This window comes from Chelonoidis abingdonii, chromosome 18, assembly GCF_003597395.2.
Source record: "Chelonoidis abingdonii isolate Lonesome George chromosome 18, CheloAbing_2.0, whole genome shotgun sequence".
Lineage (NCBI taxonomy): Eukaryota > Metazoa > Chordata > Testudines > Testudinidae > Chelonoidis > Chelonoidis abingdonii.
The window spans coordinates 6,109,041-6,130,693 of record NC_133786.1 but is presented as its reverse complement, the minus strand read 5'-3'; the positions used below and the strand labels follow the sequence as shown (position 1 = coordinate 6,130,693).

Below are 21,653 nucleotides of genomic sequence, written 5' to 3'. Positions count from 1 at the left end.
TCCAGAGATTCGGGTTTCTGCAAAAACAATATTGTTCCCAGGATCTGACGCCCAGTGGCTCGAAGAGATTCTACAGAACTCTGGCCAGACGGTTAGTTATGCAGAGAGTCGTTATCTGTCGTAAAGTGGCTCAATTTTCACACTCAAATGCTCCAAGCTACAGAGTTTCGATTTAAAAATATGAGACCAAGTCCTCTTCTGGTGTAAATCAGCAACTGACTTCAGCTAAGCTAGGCCAGTTTACGCCTGTTGAAGTAAATTACACCTGCTCTAGGTCTGTTTTAGACTTAAAAGGCCCATTTGAACAGCGGCCCTGTGACAAACGTGTATTCAATACAAAATGGAATTAAAGAGCACAAAATAAATCATAGATGTTTTCAAGAAATGTCATTCTGCAGCTGTCTGGTTTATATCCAGAAATTCCCCAGAATGAATGCAGACTCTATTAGAGGCAAGGTACAGGATATTAATAACACTTTGCACTTTCATAGCACCTTTCAACTGAGGATCTAACAGCTTTGCAAATGTTCATGCTCGCAACATGCCTTGGAAGGAGGTGAGGCATCGTTAGTGTCATTTTATTTATTCACATTTGTAAATGCACCTCTCCAGGTGCTATTATATGGGAGGGTAAACAGAGGCACTAGGTGACATGACTTACCCAAAGTCACACAGTGGTGGAATCAGAATCCTAAATTTGGTTCTTAGCCCTCTGCTCCACCCTTTCACCCTAACTGCCTCCCCAAGGATCTCTTCCTGACTGAAGTGAAAGCCAATAGTACAAAGGACTTGGTAGGATAGTGCCCCTGATGGAATTCCTGGTTCTCTGCTAGGTTACTCTAGGTGTGAAGACCAATGATTTCCATGGAGCTATGCTGATGTAAAAGTAAAATATCAGAGTGGTGAATCAAGCCCTTAAGGCCCACAATAAGCAGTGGGAAAGCCTTGCTCATCCTCCGGTTGAAGTCAAGGAGGGCAGGCTCAGGCCCCAAGTCTGCTGCCCTGCTGTGCCAGGGAGGTGAGCTCTGGTAGTGATTTCTAGGATGAGAGCACAGTTAAAGCAGAACTTAGTGCCCACTTCCTCTGACCCTTCTCTCCACCCGTATCTCAGAGCTTCCGATCCTGCGCACGCTGAAGTCAACAACAAATTTCCAACTGGCTTCATTGGTGCAAGGTCATGCCCTTAGCGCGCAACAGAGTTATCCTGTGCAGAGCTTCTGGCACAGGGGTGGGTTTGCAGATGCTCCTTTCCCTCCCCAGAGGAAAAAAAATCCCTGAACAAATGTTAACAGCTTGGGATCCCCTGCTGTACTCCCACCAGCCCCTGAAGTCTGCCCACCAGCTGAGAGAACATGGTATCAGGAAGGCCCTGTTCAGGATATTAAAGATTGGACAATAAATCCCTCAGAAAATAAAAGACAGCTTTACAAAGGAAAAAGTGATGTTCTTCAAAACTGAAAGGCTGAGGGTGCCGTGGCAGGCCAGCGTTCCCACTGAACAATGGACCTCACAGTCCCTTGGCTTCCCCAGCTGCTCAGTGAGTGCTGACAGCTCCTGTATCCCGCTGCCTCCTTAGGAGCTTACTCCATCAAACCAGAGTCGGGGGAGCAGACTTGCTAGTCAGTGTCGCCCCCACAAACACTCGGGGGGGAAGCATGGGCAGCAGGCCTCTTTCGGCAAGGCCTTTTGATTTTGCTGGATGCGGCGCTGGTTGGGTCACATGTGCAGTGGCTTGTGATAACGATCTCATCTTTCTAGGGCACCTTCCCTCCAGCTCGAGGTCAGGTTTTTAAAGAGATTTAGGTGCCTAAGATGCAGATAGGTGCCAGTTTTCTTTTTCAAGGGCGCCTAGGTGCCTAACTTCCAGTGAAATCCACAGGAGAATGGCACCGAGACACTCTAGAAAATATCTGTCTGTGTGTCTTCTTGGGAACGCAGCAGCACAGCACTCTGGGGCCGTACTGACTTGGCAGAGGAGAGCGCCACCTACCAGTCCATGACCCCACCTGCGGCAGGACCAGAGGTCTCCCAGCCAAGCACAGCCCAAGCGCTCTATTCTGGACCAGGGATGCTAGGCAAGAAGCCTCATTGTGAAATGATGGGTCTGAACCGTGACCCTCTGATGCCAAATAAGTCGGCAGTGTCAGGACTGGATTAACGTACGGGTCAGTGGGGCTCTGCCCCGGGTGCCCAAGTGGTTCAGGGTCCTGGGATTTCATAGCATTGTTTAATGCTGCGGCCTCCAAACAGCTGATCCCATTCCCATCATGCCTCCCTTCCTAACCCTCCTTTGCTGTGCATGGAGCATTTGGAGGAGATTAAAGGAACAATCCCAGGAGGCACTGGAACGTTTCCCACCATCCTGCATGTGTGGGCCTTTCTGTGAGGGTTGAGGGTGCTCCCAGGAGGCACTCAGCACAACCTTGCAGTCTGCTTCTTGGTGGGTTAGCACAGCCAGGCTAAGTCCCTGGAATCATGGCACATGCATGAGCCCAGTTAAACAGCAGAACCACATCCCATTTATCACTGGCAGCAGCTAGCTTCTGAGACAGGGCTCCTTCCCACGCAGCATGTTCCCAAAGAGCACCCGCTTAGCATTTAATCACAGAAACACCAAAGGGCCCCAATGTGCCAGGTTCTGTACAAACACCTAGTAACAGACAATCCCGGCCCCAAAAACTTGCACTTTAAACAGACCAGCTAGACAAAGGCTAGAAGCAGAAACAGAGGTAAAGTCACTTGGGCACGGTCAGAATCAAGACTAGAGTACAAATCTCCTGAGTCCTAGTCAATTGGCCTAGCCATTAGACCACACTGCCTCCATTACCAGCCCTGTCTATTGGTGGCTTTTGGCTTAGTCTATCCTATTTATACAGCTAGAGCATAACAATGCCTCACTCTTATGCAGTACTTTTCATCTGTGGAGCTTTGCAAAGCAGGCCAGTGAAATTATCCCCATTTTATAGATGGAGAAACTGAGGCACCTAAGGCACTAGGAATCCAGCATTCCCCCTACACTCTCACTCAATCTGCCTGCAGAGCAGGCCACAATGGGGTGGATCTTGCTCATCTGATTTCCAATAGGGTCCTGGAGAACCTAGGCCCAGCCCGTATCCAGCCTCACAAACCCCTCAGATGCAAATCAATGGAAGGAGAAGAGGGCTGAGAACTTGAAACAGTCTGTGGGATTCTTCGTGTGGAACATGCACTGTTTTTTGCAGTGGGTCCTTCGGCCTCAGTAGGGAGACAGCTCCTGGCTGCGTGGCTGGAATTTAGATTATTGGCTCTAAATGGAAAAGCAGGGCCAGCCATCCTTTGTGGGATGCAGGCTTGTGATTCATCTGAATGACCACGGGAAGAAGCTGAAAAAGAGAGCAGAAAGTACAAGATCTCACTGCTTCACTTCTAATGAGAGAGGGGTGGCTGGGGCTGGCATGATTCTGGTACCTGGGAGCAGGGGGTGCACATGGGAGCAAATTAAAACTGGAGTTGCAGGGAACTGCAGGCCAAGCCCTGGAGTTCCCAGTCCCAAAACTCTGTGTTTACGCCCAGGGCATGTGTGTGTTTTTTTTGCCACCCTTTTGAATGAGGAATCGTAGACAGTAGGTTTCTGGAGAGCTGGGGGAGACCAAAGGCACCTCAACCCCCACTCTGAAATGTCAGATGCACCATTTTAAATGATGGCAGTAAATGTAACTGGTTGTGAATTCTGCCCAACCACTGCATGTCCCTAAGGCTGCGTGCCACATGCTCTCAACCCAAAAAACCTATGCTGCCAACTGTTAAAGTAGCACCATGCTGAGCTCCCCTTAGACTCACATGCTTAGATCATGCTTGTGGGCGAGGGCATGGAGAGCTTCTAGTCTACAGGTGAGGTTTTCCCCATGAAATCCCAACATTCCCTTTGATCCACTCTACCAATACTTGGGAGCAATCCAGCCCTTAGCAGAGAGGTATGCATTCCTGCCTCCTCACTTCCTCACCACCCCGGTACTGGTGCAAGAGCCTTCTCCTCCGCAGTGCTCAGTATCTTGAACACCCTCCGCGTGTTGCTCCAGCTCATTTGCAATTTCTGCTCAAAACATGCCATTGGTCCCCACCTACTCCCCTTTATTCCTCTCCTTTGCTACTCTGCAGCTGAATTAAAGAGAGCAGTGTATTCAAAAGAGTTCAGCATGCTGAGCGCACATTGACTGGTGGGCTCATGTGCAAATCTGGCCTTTATTTAAGTGCCTAGATGGGAGCCACAGGGGCGTCCCAATTGTGGGTGCTGAAACTTTAAAAATCTGGCACTTACTTAGTATCTGTAACACTTTGTATTATTCTGTATTATTTAATGGTGTTATATTTTTCAGTAACTCATCATTACACTATGACTTTCTGTGAAACATTTTATTTACAGTAATGCCTGTCCCTAAACACCTGCACACCTTACATTTAAATTAACAGTACCTTATAATGGCATTATCATCATCATCAGCAACAGTACCAATAAATACTTAGCATGTATGATATACCAAACTCACATCCTCTGTCACTATCCCGCCCAGGCTACTCAGAACTCTTCCCTGTGGAAAAAGAGACAGAACTCAGAGTTCCCTTCTTCAAAAGCACAGCCCCTTACCACTTGTTCTAAAGGTGAATCCCCAAGCAGTATAGGGGCTCAGGCACATAGTTGAGTATTTCTAATTCTATCCAGTAGGGGCAGCAGTTAGTTCACTAAAAAATAATTCTATAATCTGTCTATTTTAGGTACTTGCTTGGCCACATTATCATAGTTTCTGAGCAACTGACTATCTTTTAAAATATTTATCCTTACAGCACCCCATAAGTGCTGGTATTCCCATTGTACAGATGAGGAATTGAGGCACAGAGCAGCTTTCCCAAGGACACACAGGATGCAGTTCTGCTGAATCCAAGGCTACCACCCTAACCACTGGGCCATCCTGCCTCTCTCCTTAGCATCTCAGTACAACTAGGGGAGACTGATCAAGCCATCGGACCTCTACCACTTTTTACTTCTCCACATGGGCACCAATGATACCGCCAAGAATGACCTTGAGCAGGTCACTGCAGACTACTTGGATCTGGGAAGAAGGATAAAGGAGTTTGAGGTGCAAGTTATGTTCTCATCTATCCTCCTTGCTGAAGGAAGAGGCCCAGGTAGGGACCATCGAATTGTGGAAGTAAATGCATGTTTACGCAGGTGGTGTCAGAGAGAGGGCTTTGGATTCTTCGACCCATGGGATGTTGTTCCAGGAAGAAGGATTGCTAGGAAGAGATGGGATCCACCTAATGAAGAGAGGGAAGAGTATCTTTCCAGGCAGGCTGGCTAACCTAGTGAGGAGGGCTTTAAACTAGGCTTGCCGGGGGATGGTGACCTAAGCCCAGAGGTAAGTGGGGAAGTGGGATACCAGGAGGAAACACAAGGAGGAGGGTGCAACAGGGGAGGCCTCCTGATACATACTGAGAAAGTAAGGCGTTTGGCTACGTTATCTTAGGTGCCTGTATACAAACGCAAGAAACCTTGGAAATAAGCAGGAAGAATCGGAAGTCCTGGCACAGTCAAGGAATATGATGTGATTGGAATAACAGAGACTTGGTGGGGTAACTCACATGACTAGAGTACTGTCATGGATGGGCGATAACTGTTCAGGAAGGACAAGCGGGAAAGAAAAGGTGGATGAGTTGTACTGTATATAAGAGAGCAGTATGATTGCTCAAAGCTCCAGTATGAAACTGGAGAAAAGCCTGTTGAGAGCCTTTGAATTAAGTTTAGAGATAAGAGCAACAAGGGTGATGTAATGGTGGGTGTTCGCTATAGACCACCAGACGATGACTTTGTGGTAGACGAGGCTTTCTTCAGACAACTAACAGAAGTTTCCAGATCACGGGCCCTGGTTCTCATGGGGAACTTCAAACACCCTGACATCTGCTGGGAGAGCAATACAGCAGTGCACAGACAATCCAGGAAGTTTTTGGAGAGTGTTGGGGACAACTTCCTGCTGCAAGTGCTGGAGGAAACAACTAGGGGCTGTGCTCCTTTTGACCCGCTGCTCACAAACAGGGAAGAATTGATAGGGGAAGTAGAAGTGAGTGGCAACCTGGACAGCAGTGACCATGAGATGGTAGAGTTCAGGATCCTGACAAAAGGAAGAAAGGAGAGCAGCAGAATACTGACCCTGGACTTCAGAAAAGCAGACTTTGACTCCCTCAGGGAACTGATGGGCAGGATCCCTTGGGAGGCTAATATGAGAGGGAAAGGAGTCCAAGAGAGTTGGCTGTATTTTAAAGAAGTTTTATTGATGGCACAGGAACAAACCATCCCAATGTGCAGAAAGAATAGCAAATATGGAAGGCGACCAGCTTGGCTTAACAGAGAAATCTTCGGTGAGCTTAAACACAAAAAGGAAGCTTACAAGAAGTGGAAACTTGAACAGATGACTAGGGAAGAGTATAAAAATATTGCTCAAGCATGCAGAGGTGTAATCAGGAAGGCCAAAGCACAATTTGGAATTAGAGCTAGCAAAGGATGTGAAAGTTACAAGAAGGGTTTCTACAGGCAAGTTAGCAACAAGAAGGTGGTCAGGGAAAGTGTGGGACCCTTACTGAATGGAGGAGGCAACCTAGTGACAGATGATGTGGAAAAAGTACTTAATGCTTTTTTTGCCTTGATTTTCACAGAGGAGGTCAGATCACAGACTGCTGCACTGGGCAGCACAGTATGGGAAGGGGGTGAGCAGCCCTCCGTGGTGAAAGAACAGGTTAAGGCCTATTTAGAAAAGCTGGACATGCACAAGTCCCTGGGTCCGGATCTAATGCATCTGAGGGTGCTGAGGGAGTTGGCTGATGTGATTGGAGAGCCACTGGCCATTATCTTTGAAAACTCATGGCAATCGGGGGAAGTCCCAGATGATTGGAAAAAGGCAAATATAGCGCCCATCTTTTAAAAAGGGAAGAAGGAGAATCTGGGGAACTACCAACCAGTCAGCCTCAACTCAGTCTGTGGGAGAATCATGGAGCAGGTCCTCAAGGAATCCATTTTGAAGCATTTGGAAGACAGGAAGGTGATAAGGAACAGTCAACATGCCTGACTGGCTCTGTGGACATGGGGAAAGTGGTGGACGTGATATATCTTGACTTTAGCAAAGCTTTTGATATGGTCTCCCACAGTATTCTTGCCAGCAAGTTAAAGAAGTATGGATTGGATGAATGGACTAGAAGGTGGATAAAAGCTGGCTAGATCGTCGGGCTCAAAGGATAGTGATCAATGGCTCCATGTCTAGTTGACAGCCAGTATTATGTGGAGTGCAAGGGGTTGGTCCTGAGGCCAGTTTTGTTCAATTCTTCATTAATGATCTGGATGATGGGATGGTTGCACCCTCACAAGTTCACAGATGACACTAAGCTGGGGGGAGAGTAGATAAGCTGGAGGGTAGGGATAGGTCCAGAGTGACCTAGACAAATTGGAGGATTGGACCAAAAGAAATCTGATGAGGTTCAACAAGACAAGTGCAGAGTCTCCTGCCCTTAGGACAGAAGAATCCCACGCACTGCTATTGGCTAAATGCAGTTCTGCAGAAAAGACTGGAATTAAGTGGATGAGAAGCTGGATATGAGTCAGCAGTGGGCCTTGTTGCCAAGAAGGCTAATGCATATTGGCTGCATTAGTAGGAGATTGCAGCAGATTGAGGTAAGTATTATTCCCCTCTATTCAGCCACTGTGTCAGGCACATCTGGAGTTATACATCCAGTTTGGGCCTCCACTACAGAAAGGATGTGGACAAATTTGGAGAGAGTCCAGCAGAGGCAACGAAAATGATTAGGGGCTGGGGCACATTTATGAGGAGAGGCTGCGGGAACTGGCTTATTAGTCTGCAGAAGAGAAGAGTAAGGAGGGATTTGATCAGCCTTCAACTACCTGAAGGGGAATCCAAGGAAGGATGGAGGTCGGCTGTTCTCAGTGTGGCAGATGACAGAACAAGAAGCAATGGTCTCAAGTTGCAGTATGGAAGGTCTAGGTTACAATTAGGAAAAACTATTTCCTAGGGAGGGTGATGAAGCACTGGAATGGGTTCCCTAGGAGGGTGGTGGAATCTCCATCCTTAGAGGTTTTTAAGGCCCGGCTTGACAAAGTGCTGGCTGGGATGATTTAGTTGGGATTGGTTCTGCTTTGAGGGGGGGGTTGGACTAGATGACCTCCTGAGCTCTCTTCCAGCCCTAATCTTCTATGACACTATGAGTGGGTGAGGCTAGCAGGGACGTATATATGGATCTTCAGGTAAGAGCCAGCATTCTGTTGGTGGTGACCCAGACCAAACTTTGGGTGTTCACAATCTGGATCCTAATCCAGATCTAGTTCCGGATTCGAACATTGTAGCTGAAGCCTATTTCCATTTCTGGAACCAGCCAGAACCAGGAAGCAGGAGATGCCTGGAATGAAAACACAGTTCAACACCTTCAGCAAGGTTCTGTTCAGGTTCTGGCAATGGGCAGATGCTTAGGGGCAGTTCTGATTTCTTCTGAAGTGGATCACTCCTTTGTATTCCTCTCTGATCTCCTCCCTTGCAGAAGTTGATTCCGCTGGAGGTGACATGTAACTAAAACCTCTCTCAGCTAGAAAACTTTGATCCTGGGTTTCACTCTCTTCTTCAGAGCAATGGCCCTGCCTGCAGGAATCAGAATTACTCTGTATTTTTTGGGGGCCATAGGCGACAGCCCCCATTGTGAGAGCTTGCCTAGAAAAACATCCCAGAATCTTGGAGCAGTGGAACTTCTTGATTCCTGTCTGGATTCGCCACCATCCTACACACAGCTTATGATGACACATTACAAAGAAAAGGAGCAAGCACCAAGAAATGTTTTACTTGTTGCTTGGACCTTGGCCAAAGAACCCCCAGTGCACAGAGCAGAGTGGAAGCCAAAATATATATCAAGACAATCTCTCCCAAACTCAGGTTTGTAAGAAAAACTGCCTTTGTGAGTTTGTATGTACACACAAGACATATAGATGTGTGTGTGCACACAAACACCCACACAACCATATATATATCTAGTACAGACACACAGACCAGCACTCATGTGCACACACTCGTACAAGTGTATGCACAGACACACACAGTAGTAAACAGATATGCTCCCCCAAACACACACACTCACAAATGCAAAGAAACACACAGAGAAACAGAGACACCCACAAATATTTATTCCGCAAAGACATGCACAAACACCCCCACAGAGAGAGCAGACAGACACTCACATAAGAGAAAAGGAAGGAGGACACTGGCAACAAAACATGTGCGTGCACACACACACACACACACTACTGCTGCTGCTGCTGTTTTTACAGCATTTGCCCATTCACCTCATTATCAAGAAACAAATTTACTCTTGTCTTGGGAAACAGCCTGAGTGATTCCAAGAGCTTTTGGTGGGAGTGACCACATCCCAGAAAATGTATAACCCACACACACATGTGCGATAACATAGCACACAGCGCACCCAAAGCAAAAAAAAATAATAGCTCTTTTTGCTGGGAGAAAAGGAAGGATAATGGTTACTTAGAAAGTGCTCCAGACAAGCTGTCAGGTTGAATTCAGAGAACTGGAGTCTAGCTTTGGGACAGCGCTGGCTCAGAGTGATCCCCTGTGAGTTGGGTTTCCTGCCTGCTACGGTTTACAGACAACGATTCTTTGTTTCAAGTATTTTTGGTGAAAAAACACACGGCTGCCTCCGAAGAGGGTCAGGGAGAAAGGAGACAAAACATTAACTCTGGAATTTCAAAGGAAAACAATTTTTAAAAAAAGAAAAGAAACCAAGAGAGCTAGCTACCGTCTCTCCTGGAATCCTAAATCCCCATTTGGCCACAGAATCATCATCATAATAAGCGCACACACACACACGCACAAACACACACACCACCACCAACAAAAACAACAACAAAACCCAACCACCAACCCTCCTCTTTTCCTGTGCAATGGAACTAAAAAATGAATTAGGAGTATTTCATCAGCAGGAGAACAAACTGCATCAACAAAAATCATCACACTCAGAGACAAATAAAGGGCACAGAGCTATCTCTGCACATTCTCTGACATAGGTAAAAGTTGAAGTGGTCCAAAAACCTTCCACACAAACAAGGAGTGTTACCAACATAAAAAACCAAAAAATAAAAAACAAAAAAGAACCTCTGGTTGCGTGAGCTGGCTAATATTTTTCATATGAAAACCTTTTCTTAGTCAAAAAATGGCTTTGTTTATGAACACAAAAATTAGCAGAGAATTTTTAGGTTTTTTTTTAATTTAGCAATTTGTTTATGAACACTGAAAATAAAAAAGCTATTTTTCCAGTGTCTCCTGTTTTTCTTTTTCCTCTTATTCCTCTCCACCCTGCTTTCTGGCTGCAAAACTGAAAAACAGAAAAAAACCTGAAATTTTGAAAAACTTCACACCAAAAATTTTTCAAAATTAAGTTCTTTTAGAAAATTGAAAAATGAAAATGTTTTCAAAATATCTGTACATTTGGGGGATTTTCAGTCTCCCAATTTCCGTCAAGCCCTAGCTCTTACCTGATGGAATGAAATGGCCTTTTGCTGCACATGTGCAGCCATGTCTACCTCACCTATTCATAACCCCGTACATGCAACCATGAATGCCATGCAAGCAAACACATGCTCACACGAACGCACAGCCCTACTCTGCATACAAACACAAAGATGTACCTAACTCAAGCAGACACATTAGCTCTAATTATCTAGACTAGATGCCTAAAGCTTGGCTCCTAAATCCATATTCAGGCACCTAACTAGAAGGTATTTAGGGCTCCTTTGAAATTCTAGTTCATGTCTTATCTGCTTTCCCTCTAACTTTCTTCAGTGGCAGCTGGACGATAAGATTGCACACGGTGCAAAAATTAATAGCTTTTTTTGCTGGAAGAAAAGGAAGGATACTGGTTACTTGGGTGGATGGATTTAGGAGCCTTACTTTAGGCACCCAGATCTGCAAATGTTGGACATCATTAGAACTCAATTATATTGCAGTAGGTTGGGGATAAGGAAGGAAGGGAGAATGAAGCTGGCATGGGGCAGACAGTGAGAGAGAAGGGGAAAGATCTCCTGATTTTTAAAACACACACACAATACGCACCACAATCCACCACACCCTGCAACCACACAAACAGGCCCCTTCCACCCAAACCTTCACATCCACAGCTCTCTACAAGCAAACCAACACAGAACTGTTGATGGAGGAGTGGGCACAGTTTAAAGGTTCTGGTGATATGCAGTGGGGTTCAGGATAGGACATATAAATGCTGGCAGAAATCTGGGGGGCACGTGCTCCCTATGTTCCCCCATGCATCACCTCTGTACTCCACAAACACCCACCCTAATTCCTATGAGCAAAACTTAACACATATGAGCAAAACTTAACAAACGTGCACCACCACGCACGAGACACACACTACTTACGCGCACACACACGGAATCTCGCACATCCACACAAAATGCTTCTGCACATTTGGTAAGAAAGGGCTCAATCCTGCTAGGGGCTGAGCACTCTGTCCCAGTGCAGCACAGTTCTTAGGCTCACCCGTATATTTAAGCACAGACCCATTGGCCTCGGGGGGAATATGTGCTTTGCTGGATCATGGTCAGATGCTGGGCACTTTGCAGGGCTAAGCCCTTAGGGATTAAATCATACTTATATATGCATAAACTTTGCATTTCCCTGCAGAACCCTATTTGAATGGTACAGCATTGTAAGGAGTGAGTTACTGTGCTACCAAGTCGTTTCGAGTCACCATGGACGTGTGCAGTTAATGCGCGCCCAGATTCTTCTCGTGTGTCTCAGATATCTACACGATCCTACCCAGCACTCCAGACAGTTAAGTCATGGAAAAAGAAACAGACTTCCCCTCCACTGAAAAGCACTAGATGGGCCCAAACCATTCCATTTAGCAAGGAGAGTAACCTCATTTCATTTACCAGAAAATTGTTCTGCAGCCAAAAAAGCCTGATGATTCTCATTAGAGCAATTTCTTTCTCAAAGGCAGCTGAAGACAATTTGTACCGATGATGCTAAATACTGCACATCTGAGCGTTTACGAGGTTCAGGAGCAAAGAAACTCAATGTTCAGAGTCCTTTAGACCCTAAGGGTATGTCTACGCAGCAGCTGGGCAGACAGACACGTGTTAGTTCTGCTGGAGCTAGTGAGCTATAAATAACAGTGGCTGAGGCTAGATGCATAAGTGTGTACCCAGTGGGTCAGGCAGGTTTGTACTCATGTAGCTAGCCCAGGTCGTGGCCCATAGCACTGTGGCCACACTGTTATTTTAGCACGCTAGCCTGAGCAGAGCTAGCAGTGTCTGTCTACCCACAGCTGCGTGTAAGCATAGCCTAAATAATCAGAGGAGAAAATGAATATGCCATGAGCACCTGCCTTCCACATTTACAGTACAGTACAAAGTTGAGCGATGTGAAACTCCAATTTTGAAAGGCACTTATGCATGTACTTAACTTTAAGCATGTGCTTAAACACATGCGTACGTGCTTTCTAGGAGAGGGATCTAAGGCAGAGGACACCTGCAACCCGTCCATTTAGCCTGATGGAAAATTGACTATTTTTGTTTGCTAGTTAATGGCTAAAGCCCTTCTTCAAAGGGTTTGGTTTAGTGATAGGCAGCCCTTAAAAGGGATGCCCACACCATCAGTAGGCCAATGCTCCCAGACACACGATACAAGGATTGAATATATTTTGCATTATATTGTGTAAGAATATGCATCAGATATGTGTTTTGCATTTGACCTTGAATAAATAGATCCTTTGCATTATCCAGGTGAGTTCCTAGACAGCACACAAAGAAATATATAGTGGGGTTAACCAAAGAAGTTAACAGGGTCTTTTCTGTCTCTGTCTCTTCTGTGATGCTATGACAGACACAGAAGCAGTGTGGTCCAGTGAAGCAAGTAATGGGCTGGGATACAGGTAATCTTGGTTGCATCCCAAGCTCTCCGCACCACCCTGTGTGTGTGTGTGTGTGTGTGTGTGTGTGTGTGTGTGTGTGTTTTCCTTCATCTCTGTACTTCTGTTTCCCTTTCTGGCTACCGCCCATTGTCTGTCTTGCTTATTGGGGTCTCTTATTATGTGTCTGTACCGCACCTAGCAAAATGGGGCCCTGATATTAGGTGGGGATCTCTAGGCACTATGGAATACAAACAGCTATAATAATGATTGGAAGAAAGGAAACAAGGACAGACAGAGAAAGTGGAGGCAGATGTGTCCACTTATTGCTCATTCGACAACATGAGGACATTACCCAATGAAAACCAATGCAGCCTTCAGGATTTATCATTCCATCCTAGCTTTTGAACAAATAAATACATTCTTAATTTAATAATCACAAAGAAACAACATTAAAGTCCACAACTGGACCCTGGTTTAGATTTTGTAAAAACCAGATTTACAAAGAACTAAGGCCAGTCAACATTCTTCTGTGATGATGATGATTTATTACTTAAATTCAGTAGGAACAAAGCCAAATAATCATTCCCCTGCAAGGTCTCTATCCAAATCATTGCGGCCTTGTGCTGCAAAGTGAAAGTGACTAGAAGAAACTGACTAAGTCTGTTTCATTTTCAAAGAGAAGAGAAAGACAGAAAATAAATGAACAGCTTAAATGGTAGAGCATAACTTAGATTTTAAAACAATTCCTTCATATTTAATCATTTGAGATGTTGAATAGAGAAGGAAAAATACATTTTCATGAAAAAAAATGGATGGTTTTTAACCTGAGCATTTCCCAGCCAAAGGAAGTGTTGACTTGATGTCTAGTATCTTGGCATTTTAAAAAGTGAGCTAAAAAGAAGCAAGAGAGGCCTTGTATTTGAGAACCAGCCTGAGGCATAGGCAACTTGGGCTCAATTCTGATCTCTGCCACAGATTTCTTGTGTAACCTTGGGCCAACTACTTAACCTCTTGGTGCCCCAGGTCCCCATCTGTACAATGTAGACATCATAATTCCCAGAGTCTTGACTCCTCTGTTTAGATTGCAAACTCTTTGGGAATGCGACTGTTTCATATTATGAGACAGCACAGTACAAATGCAATGGGGCCCAAAGCTCAGCTGAGACCTCTTGGTACAGCTGTAATACACCAATAAGAGTAGTGTAAGGTACTAACACTGCTAATATCTATGGCTTTGCTGCCACATTTTCCTACTAAACAAGAATGTTTTTATCTTCCTTGGTACTCGCTGAAAGAGCCACACAACTAACAGGGGAAACGAACTATGGTGAAACTGACAATACTAGAAGCTCTGTCAAATGCACTTAAGGAACAAACTGGGGGTGGAAAAATGGAAACTCCCACCTTTCATTTTTCCCTTTAATATCCTTTCTTTTCTGTGATCTTAAGTGTGACTTGCAATGATAGCAGGCAAAAAAGAAGTCAGCGAGAAGTGTGATTTTTACATGGAGGGTCTCCCTTTAACCAACATGCCCAAATACCCGCTCTCTTGCTTTTATTTTTAGCAACACCACCTGGCCTCAGACAGAAAGAATACCACCCTGGATGTGTGTGTGTCTGTTTGTGTTTATGGGGGGGATAGTGGGCAAGTGGGTGCTTATGTGTTTTCTTATTCAAACAGGAGCTAGCCAAGCTTTTATTATTTTTAAATAGATGACTGTTAGAGTAGAAAAAGAGTGGGAGAAAGGCCTGGTTGGCTTTGTCTCTGTAATGTGCCGTGTTTTATCAACTGACGACTGGCTCATACAGAGATAGCAAAGAGGAGGGGGCACCAGGGAATAGGCAGCTCAAGTGGGTGACTATATTTGGGACAAAAGCAGCACCTGTAATCAGCAACATTAATCCACCTCTCTCTGAAACTAGGGACCAGGGCAGATGTTTGAGGTTAAATGCACAATGGTGCACTCATAAAAAGGCCTGTGCTGAAGTGCTGGCTCAGAGAGCATAGCTAGTCAAATGGAGCCTCTTTAGACATCACATGCAGCCGCTTTTTAAATTCGTGATCTTGGGCTACACCCGCCTGATGAGCTAGGGGTGTGATCCCCCTGCTTGCATACACGTGTGCTAGCTCTCAGTGAGTTTGTGCGAGTATAAATAGCCATGTAGCCACAGTAGCATGGGTAGCGGCACACCTCTAGTGGTCAGGGCAGAGGACTGGAAGTCAGGACACCGTTACTAGCACTTACAGTAGGAGAAAAGGAGACAGGACTCCTGGGTTCTATTTCTGGGCCATGGGAAGAAGTGTCACATGGTTACCAAGTATGGGACAGGGAGCTAGAATTCCTGAGTTCTGCTTCCAGTTCGGACAGTAGCTCACTGTGAGACCTTGAGAAAGTTACTTGACCTCTCTGTGCATCAGTTCCCCCATGTGGATATGGGTAATATACATAATTAAATATGAATTTCCAATAACAGTGTTGTCACCTCTTGTGAGTTGTCCAATATTTGTTTCTCTTTACTTAAGCCCCAGCTCTTGGAGTCAAGTGACACAATGAGAATCTCTGCTTTCATTTTTTTAAAAAACCCTACATTTCTACCCCTTAGAGTTGCAGAGAACAGCTTTAAAACATGATTAGGTTGTAACCTAAAGGCTCAAAAACCAGACGGCAAATAAAAAGGATCCAAAATATATTATTTGTTAACTCTCATGGTTTTTAAGCCACATTTCAAGATTTTTGTATGCTTAGGCTTGGCAATACTACAATAGTCTGCAGCATGGTACTAGCTAGAGAAGTAGGATGGACCAATGATCAGGCCATTTGCTTGGGAGAGAGGAAACCCTCTGTACTTGGTCCTGCCTCCTACTATGCCCAGGAGCAAATCAATTAGCCTGAGCTTCTCCTCTATACCATGGAGATAACGGTACTGCCCTAGCTCACAGGGACATGAAGCTATAAATATATTGAAGACAGAGAGGTGTGTGATACCCCAGTAATAGGGGACAGATAAGTACCTTACAAAGAAGGTAACTTGCCCTGGATTCTAATCCTGTCCCTGCTGCGTGAGCTTGGACTTTCCCCCTTTCTCCTATCTATTTTAATTGTAAGCTCTTTGACAATATGTCTGTACAGCGCCTAGCACAACGCAGCCCCAAATCTGGCCGGGGCGTCAACGACCTACCATAGCACAAATAATTAATAATGTAACTACCCTGAGTCTTCCAGTCTCCCCCAGATCTCTTTTGTCCAAACATGTCTATTTATTAGCTCAAACCACGGGATTCTTCTGAAGCCAAACTCGCTGTTCTTGGTGCAAGCTCCAGGGCTTTGAAACATGTGCTTGTTTTTGTGTAGGTGTAGGGGGTTAGGTCTGTAAACACTGGGTCAAGCTAGGATTTAGACTGAGTGTTTTCTAGGGGAAATAGAATTGCATAATGTAGGACGTAGGAGCTGTATGAGGGATTGTGAGTTGGGGGGTGGGTGTCACACCTCTGTGGAGTGGATTTACAGCAAAATGTGAATCTTACACTGAACCACTGCAGAATACAGAGCAGAATAACGCAAAGTCCCACTAAGCCGTGCTGGGGGAAAAGCAGCTGGTAAGTTTCCCCTACAGCTATAGCGAATTCAACACAGGATCTGGGATCAGCACTGCAAACGCAGCCACCCCCTGCTGCAGGCTTCCCGTAGGTCTAGACGGTTATTCAGCCAGCAGCAATCTACCCCGGGTGGCTGCATGCCTCCATAGAGGGTTAACATGCAGCCACTGGGGGAGGCTGTGTGGCAATATATCTCTTGAGGGTGCATCTTGGGACATCTGTGACTCATGGAGGCTGAAAGCCTGAACTGTCTAACTGCAAGGAGGCAAACCTCGGTGCCCTGAAAGGATTCATAGGGGAATCTGGGCCCAGAGCCTCTCTGTCCTGTGCAGGGAAATGCACATAAGCAACCAGTTCATTTAGATCTTCTCTGCTCTGAGCTGAATCCTTTTTTGGATTTAAAAGAGGGAGAGGAGGGAAGAGATGGTGAGCTGGAGAAAGAGGAAGGGGAAGAGTGCGAGAGAGAGAGAAAAGAAAGGGGGAGGGAGAGAAAAAAATAGACTGACCTTCTTTGGCCGCGAGTCGTGAGGAGGGCTCTGTGTGAGTTGGAGTGTTGTAGACCAGCAATGAGCTACCTGGAAGGCAAACAAAGGGGGTTACAGTGATGTGAATTCAGCGTATTTTCGCGAGGGCAGAGGAGAGCCAAGGGGTGGGAGGGATGGGAAGATGTCATCACCCAGAACTAGGGGCCAGATTTTCCAAGAGCTCAGTATGTCGGTTGCATGTGGGGCACTGAGCTCTCCTGAAACCCTTGCCGGAAACATCACAGTAGGGGCTGCTGCATGCTGAACTTGGCTGAGGATCCGACCCATTAGTGAGATGTCTCAATGGGAGGTGAGTTCTCTGGGAAATCTGGCCCAGCCTGTGGGCACTGAGCCTTGAAAATCTGGCCCTGAACGCTTGTGCAAAATCTATTCCTGAGAAAGTGCCTGAATCACCATCCACAGCAAATTGTCTAGTCCCTTATCAGCTCTGGTTTGGGACTGTATCTAGTCGGTGGAGCAGGAGGCTGCTAGGCAGGGCTTCCTGATGCTGGGGTATGTCTATACTGTGGATTTTGCTGTAGTTCTGTCGGCATGACCCCTTCGTGTAGAGTAGACAGAAAGGGTGGGGTTCTATGGGTGTAAGAATTTCACCTCCCCGAGCGACGGGAGCAACAGACAGAAGCATTCTTCCCTCCACATAGCTTTGGCTCCCCAGGGGGTAGATTTTTTATAGTCCTGAGCAATGTGGTTATGTTGACCTGACCTGAAGTGTAGATCAGGCCTTAACATGTGACCTGGGATAAGTCACCCCTCTCTGTAAACTAGAGAGAGTGTCTAGGCATGGCTCAGTAGTAGCATCTCTCTGGTGTTGCTGTTACCGGACCTGGCTGGAGCTGGCAGGCAACAATAACGGGTGGAAAATTGAATGGGCAGTTTGGTAACCTCACTAATGGGTCAGGATTTCAGTCCTTTCCATCTCAGCTGAAGGTTCAGCCACTTCTTTATTTTACCCGCACTGTTCCACCCATCCCTGCTTTGCACTTCCTACAGCACCTGCTGTGCCTGGATCTCTAAGTATTTCGCATGCATCTGTCAGTTAACCCTCTCAGTGCCGCTGTGCATAGCAGTGGTATTCTAGGCATTTTGCAGATGGCAAAATGAAGGCATGGAAAGTCTAAGCCCGGGTCTACACTGGGGGCAGGGGGAATCGATCTAAGTTACACAACTTCAGCTACATGAATAACATACCTGAAGTTGACCTACTTAGATCTACTTACCGCGGTGTCTTCACTACGGTGAGTCGACAGCTGACGCTCCCCCGTCGACTCTGTCTGCGCCTCTCGCCGAGCTGGAGTACAGGAGTCAACGGGAGAGCGCACGGGGATTGATTTATCACATCTAGACTAGATGCGATAAATCAATCCCTGCTGGATTCTCTAAGCTGCCCACTGATCTGGCCGGTAGTGAAGACATACCCTAAGTAATCTGCCCAAGGTCACAAAGCAAGTCAGTGTCAAGTGGTGTCCTCAATGCCTGTTCCGTGTCCTGCTCTTGACTCCCACTTCCCTCCAGCAGAAATATTAAAAACACAGCCCTGAAACTGATGCCCCTGCAAATGTCACATTGGCTTACAGTGCGGGAGGTAGTGTTGCAAAATATTGGGATTCTAGCCCCAGCTTTGCCAGGGGCATGCAGGATGAACTTGGCTAAGTTACTTTGCTTCATTGCTCTATGCCTCAGTTTCCCCATCCACTGATTAAAAAGTGTTATCTAAGAGTTAGGTATTATTAGAGAAATGGTTGTACAGCACTTAGGCCAACAGCACCTCCAGAAGCTACTATAACATAAATAGTCATAAAGGAGGAGGAGGGAGCTCTTATTTTATCCAAACCAGATTGTCCCCATCTCTGGCTATGAAACAATTCCTGTTTCACACATTGAGATTGGAGATGGACATGAACTGTGAAGGTGGGATCTGAACACTTCCAGGGTGCGCATCCAGATTTTGGATTGGCAGCTACAACCATCAGGTCTGGGTCCCAGTGTTTCAGGGGATTTGGATCTGGGTGTTTGGTGCAGATCCCAGGTCTTTTGCTCAGTCCCTTCTCTAAGCAAATGTATTTGAGATAGACGTGCATTAAGTACCACGGTAAAGAACACGTCACAGAGGGAAGGATTTATGCTTTAAGTCGGCTACATGTGTGGGCTCCCTGGGAGGGATCGGGCCTCTTCCCTGTCCAGTGCTTCATTTGTAAGGAAAGAGGTGCTGAAGCTCAAGCAATTTTTTTACATTCATACTGATGTGGCAAGGCCAGAGGTGCCAGGGCTAATGAACTGCCACACCTAGAGGTGCCGGGGCTCAGCTCGGCTAGTCTGGCACAAATTAAGCACTGATCCCATCCCCCGTGAACTCCTGTGGACGCAGTGGGAGCACTTGAAGGCAAGCGTGTAATATGCATTTCACGGTCGTCTCGTTACAGGTATTTACCCTGCATGTGCTTCTGGGGTCACTTTTCAATGCAACTCTCTGAAGGAGCCTCCACTCAGGAGGGTATGCATGTGTGAGGGGTGACATTCTTAATGGGACCGGGACCTCTCTCACTGAGGGCTGATGACGCGACCTAATGCAGGGAGCAATCCTGCCCTGTTGTGGATAGACCATCTGTGCCCATGGCGACCTTCTCCACTGCTCATGAATGATTTGAACCCCTTTAATCTGGGACACCTGGTCCTATGTATTTAGAACATGGCTGTACCTGGAGTGTGGCAAACATTCTGGCAGGGGTGCACCTCTCTAGCATTGACTGAGCAGGGTCTAAATACTGAGCCCTGCACAAGCAGCGTCTACCTCCCTCCTACCCACACCAGCCAGACCCTTACCAGCATTACCCCCCTGGCATTTGTTGCGAGTCTTGCCTTCCTGCTAGGTAGGATGTAGGCTCCAAACACCAGTAGCACCAGCAATGCCAGCCCAGATGAGCACTGCATTCCCGGCACCGCAAACACAAACCAAACTCTAGCCTTCTGCAAGCCAGCGTCTGAATACAGTTTGGAGGTGTTGAAAGGCAGCCTTGCGTAGCTGTAAAACGTAGACCCCTCCATCCTGAGCTGATGCTTGATGCTACCAGATGAAGCATAACACAGTGGAACTTTTAAAGAGTGATGGATGGACAATTTGGCAAGTTGGAATGAGGAGGGGGAAAGGGAAAGGAAGCAGCTTGGTACAGGGCGTCTCCTATGTGGTGTCCAGACGCCACAATGGAGGATGTAGTATATATACCTAGGGAAATTAGACCGATGTCCTCTTGCTGCTGTTGAAGGCATGCAATTGCTTTGGCTACTTTTTTCATATTCATATGAGTTGGTTTGTGGTTCAAGTATTTGTTTCATAACACTCTGGAGGGACCGGCTCAACATCTCCACCCCTCTTTCGTTTGCAAGCTTATTTGAACTAGGTCCTGACTGCAAAACCCCACATGGCTTGCCTCAGCCAGACAGGGAAGTGCTGGCCGATTCAGAAACACAGCTTTCTATGACTAAACAGACTGCAAATGCCTGGTTGAGCAGACTGGTGGAGCAGAGGAGGTGGGCGGGGAGGGAATAGAACTCGGTGAGCTTGTAAGAGCAACCTGCAGTTACTTGATGCTCAAAAATGCAGGCTGAACTGCTGGAAGGGAAGGAACCTCCCTCAGTTTACTTGCTAAAAGTTCTCACCTTTGCCCAACAGTCTGAGGTTTCTGGTAGGAATGCCACAAAAAAGAAAATGTGGTTCCTATTAGAGGCTTAAATGAAGGAAGAAGAAAGAGCGAACAAGCCAGTGACACAGAGATCTGGACAGAGAGAGGCAGATGGAGAGAGAAAGGGCCAGCCCCCACAGCCCTGACTTCATTCATCCTTGAGCAAAACTCACACTGTGACCGAGAGCTCCGTTTTCACCCCTGTCAGCACCTATCCTAGTCAACGGGAGTTTGGGCAGAATTGCTACTGTGTAAAGACATCAGGGTTTGCGCCTAGACAGAGTCTTAGCAATGAAGGCTTAGAGTATTACAGCGGTTGTCCGCAAATGCTCCATCGTGCAAGAGGAACTGTACAGCATTTGCTGTATGTGGGAGAGGTGGGCTTACAGCTGTATTCTTTTAATAAGAGGAGATGGAGAGAGTGTGAGACAGAGAGATTTTTATCCACAAATCCATCCCTGCTTAAAGGGAAGAAAATTCTGCTGAGTCGTAGCCGCAGGAGCAGCCTGGCTCAAACGTGACTGAACCTGAAATGACTTTGCATCCCCCCACCCAAGAGTGGGTTGTACCCATTCCCCTAATGATGCAACCCCCTGATTTTCTGAAGGTTCTGGGTGTCTTCAGATTGCTCGGGAGGACCAGGGTTCTGTCTTTGGAGCCAGAGTTTTGTTTGGCCTCAATATGGGGTTAAAACCACAAACTTCTCCTCTGCTACTACCCCTAAATACAGTCTGCTTGTTTTTGTTTTTTCCAGCCTCTTTTCTTTTGCACACACCACACATGACCTGCCCCCAGTGACTGCAGAAGGAAAGGATGGGAGGCGACCGTCCGTTTGAAGTTCATCCCAAACATAGCACAAAGACATCCAAA

General features: G+C 46.4%; 1 protein-coding gene across 3 annotated transcripts in view; it reads right to left on the bottom strand.

The window, feature by feature from the left end:
• The window catches only part of FLI1 (Fli-1 proto-oncogene, ETS transcription factor), a 116,424-nt gene that overhangs the window by 10,976 nt on the left and 83,795 nt on the right, over positions 1–21,653 (bottom strand). For all 3 annotated transcript variants that reach the window (XM_032772003.2, XM_032772004.2, XM_032772005.2), the window contains one exon: positions 17,068–17,136. In XM_032772003.2, the coding sequence (XP_032627894.1) occupies positions 17,068–17,136 (69 nt within the window). The remainder of the gene's footprint in view (positions 1–17,067; positions 17,137–21,653) is intronic.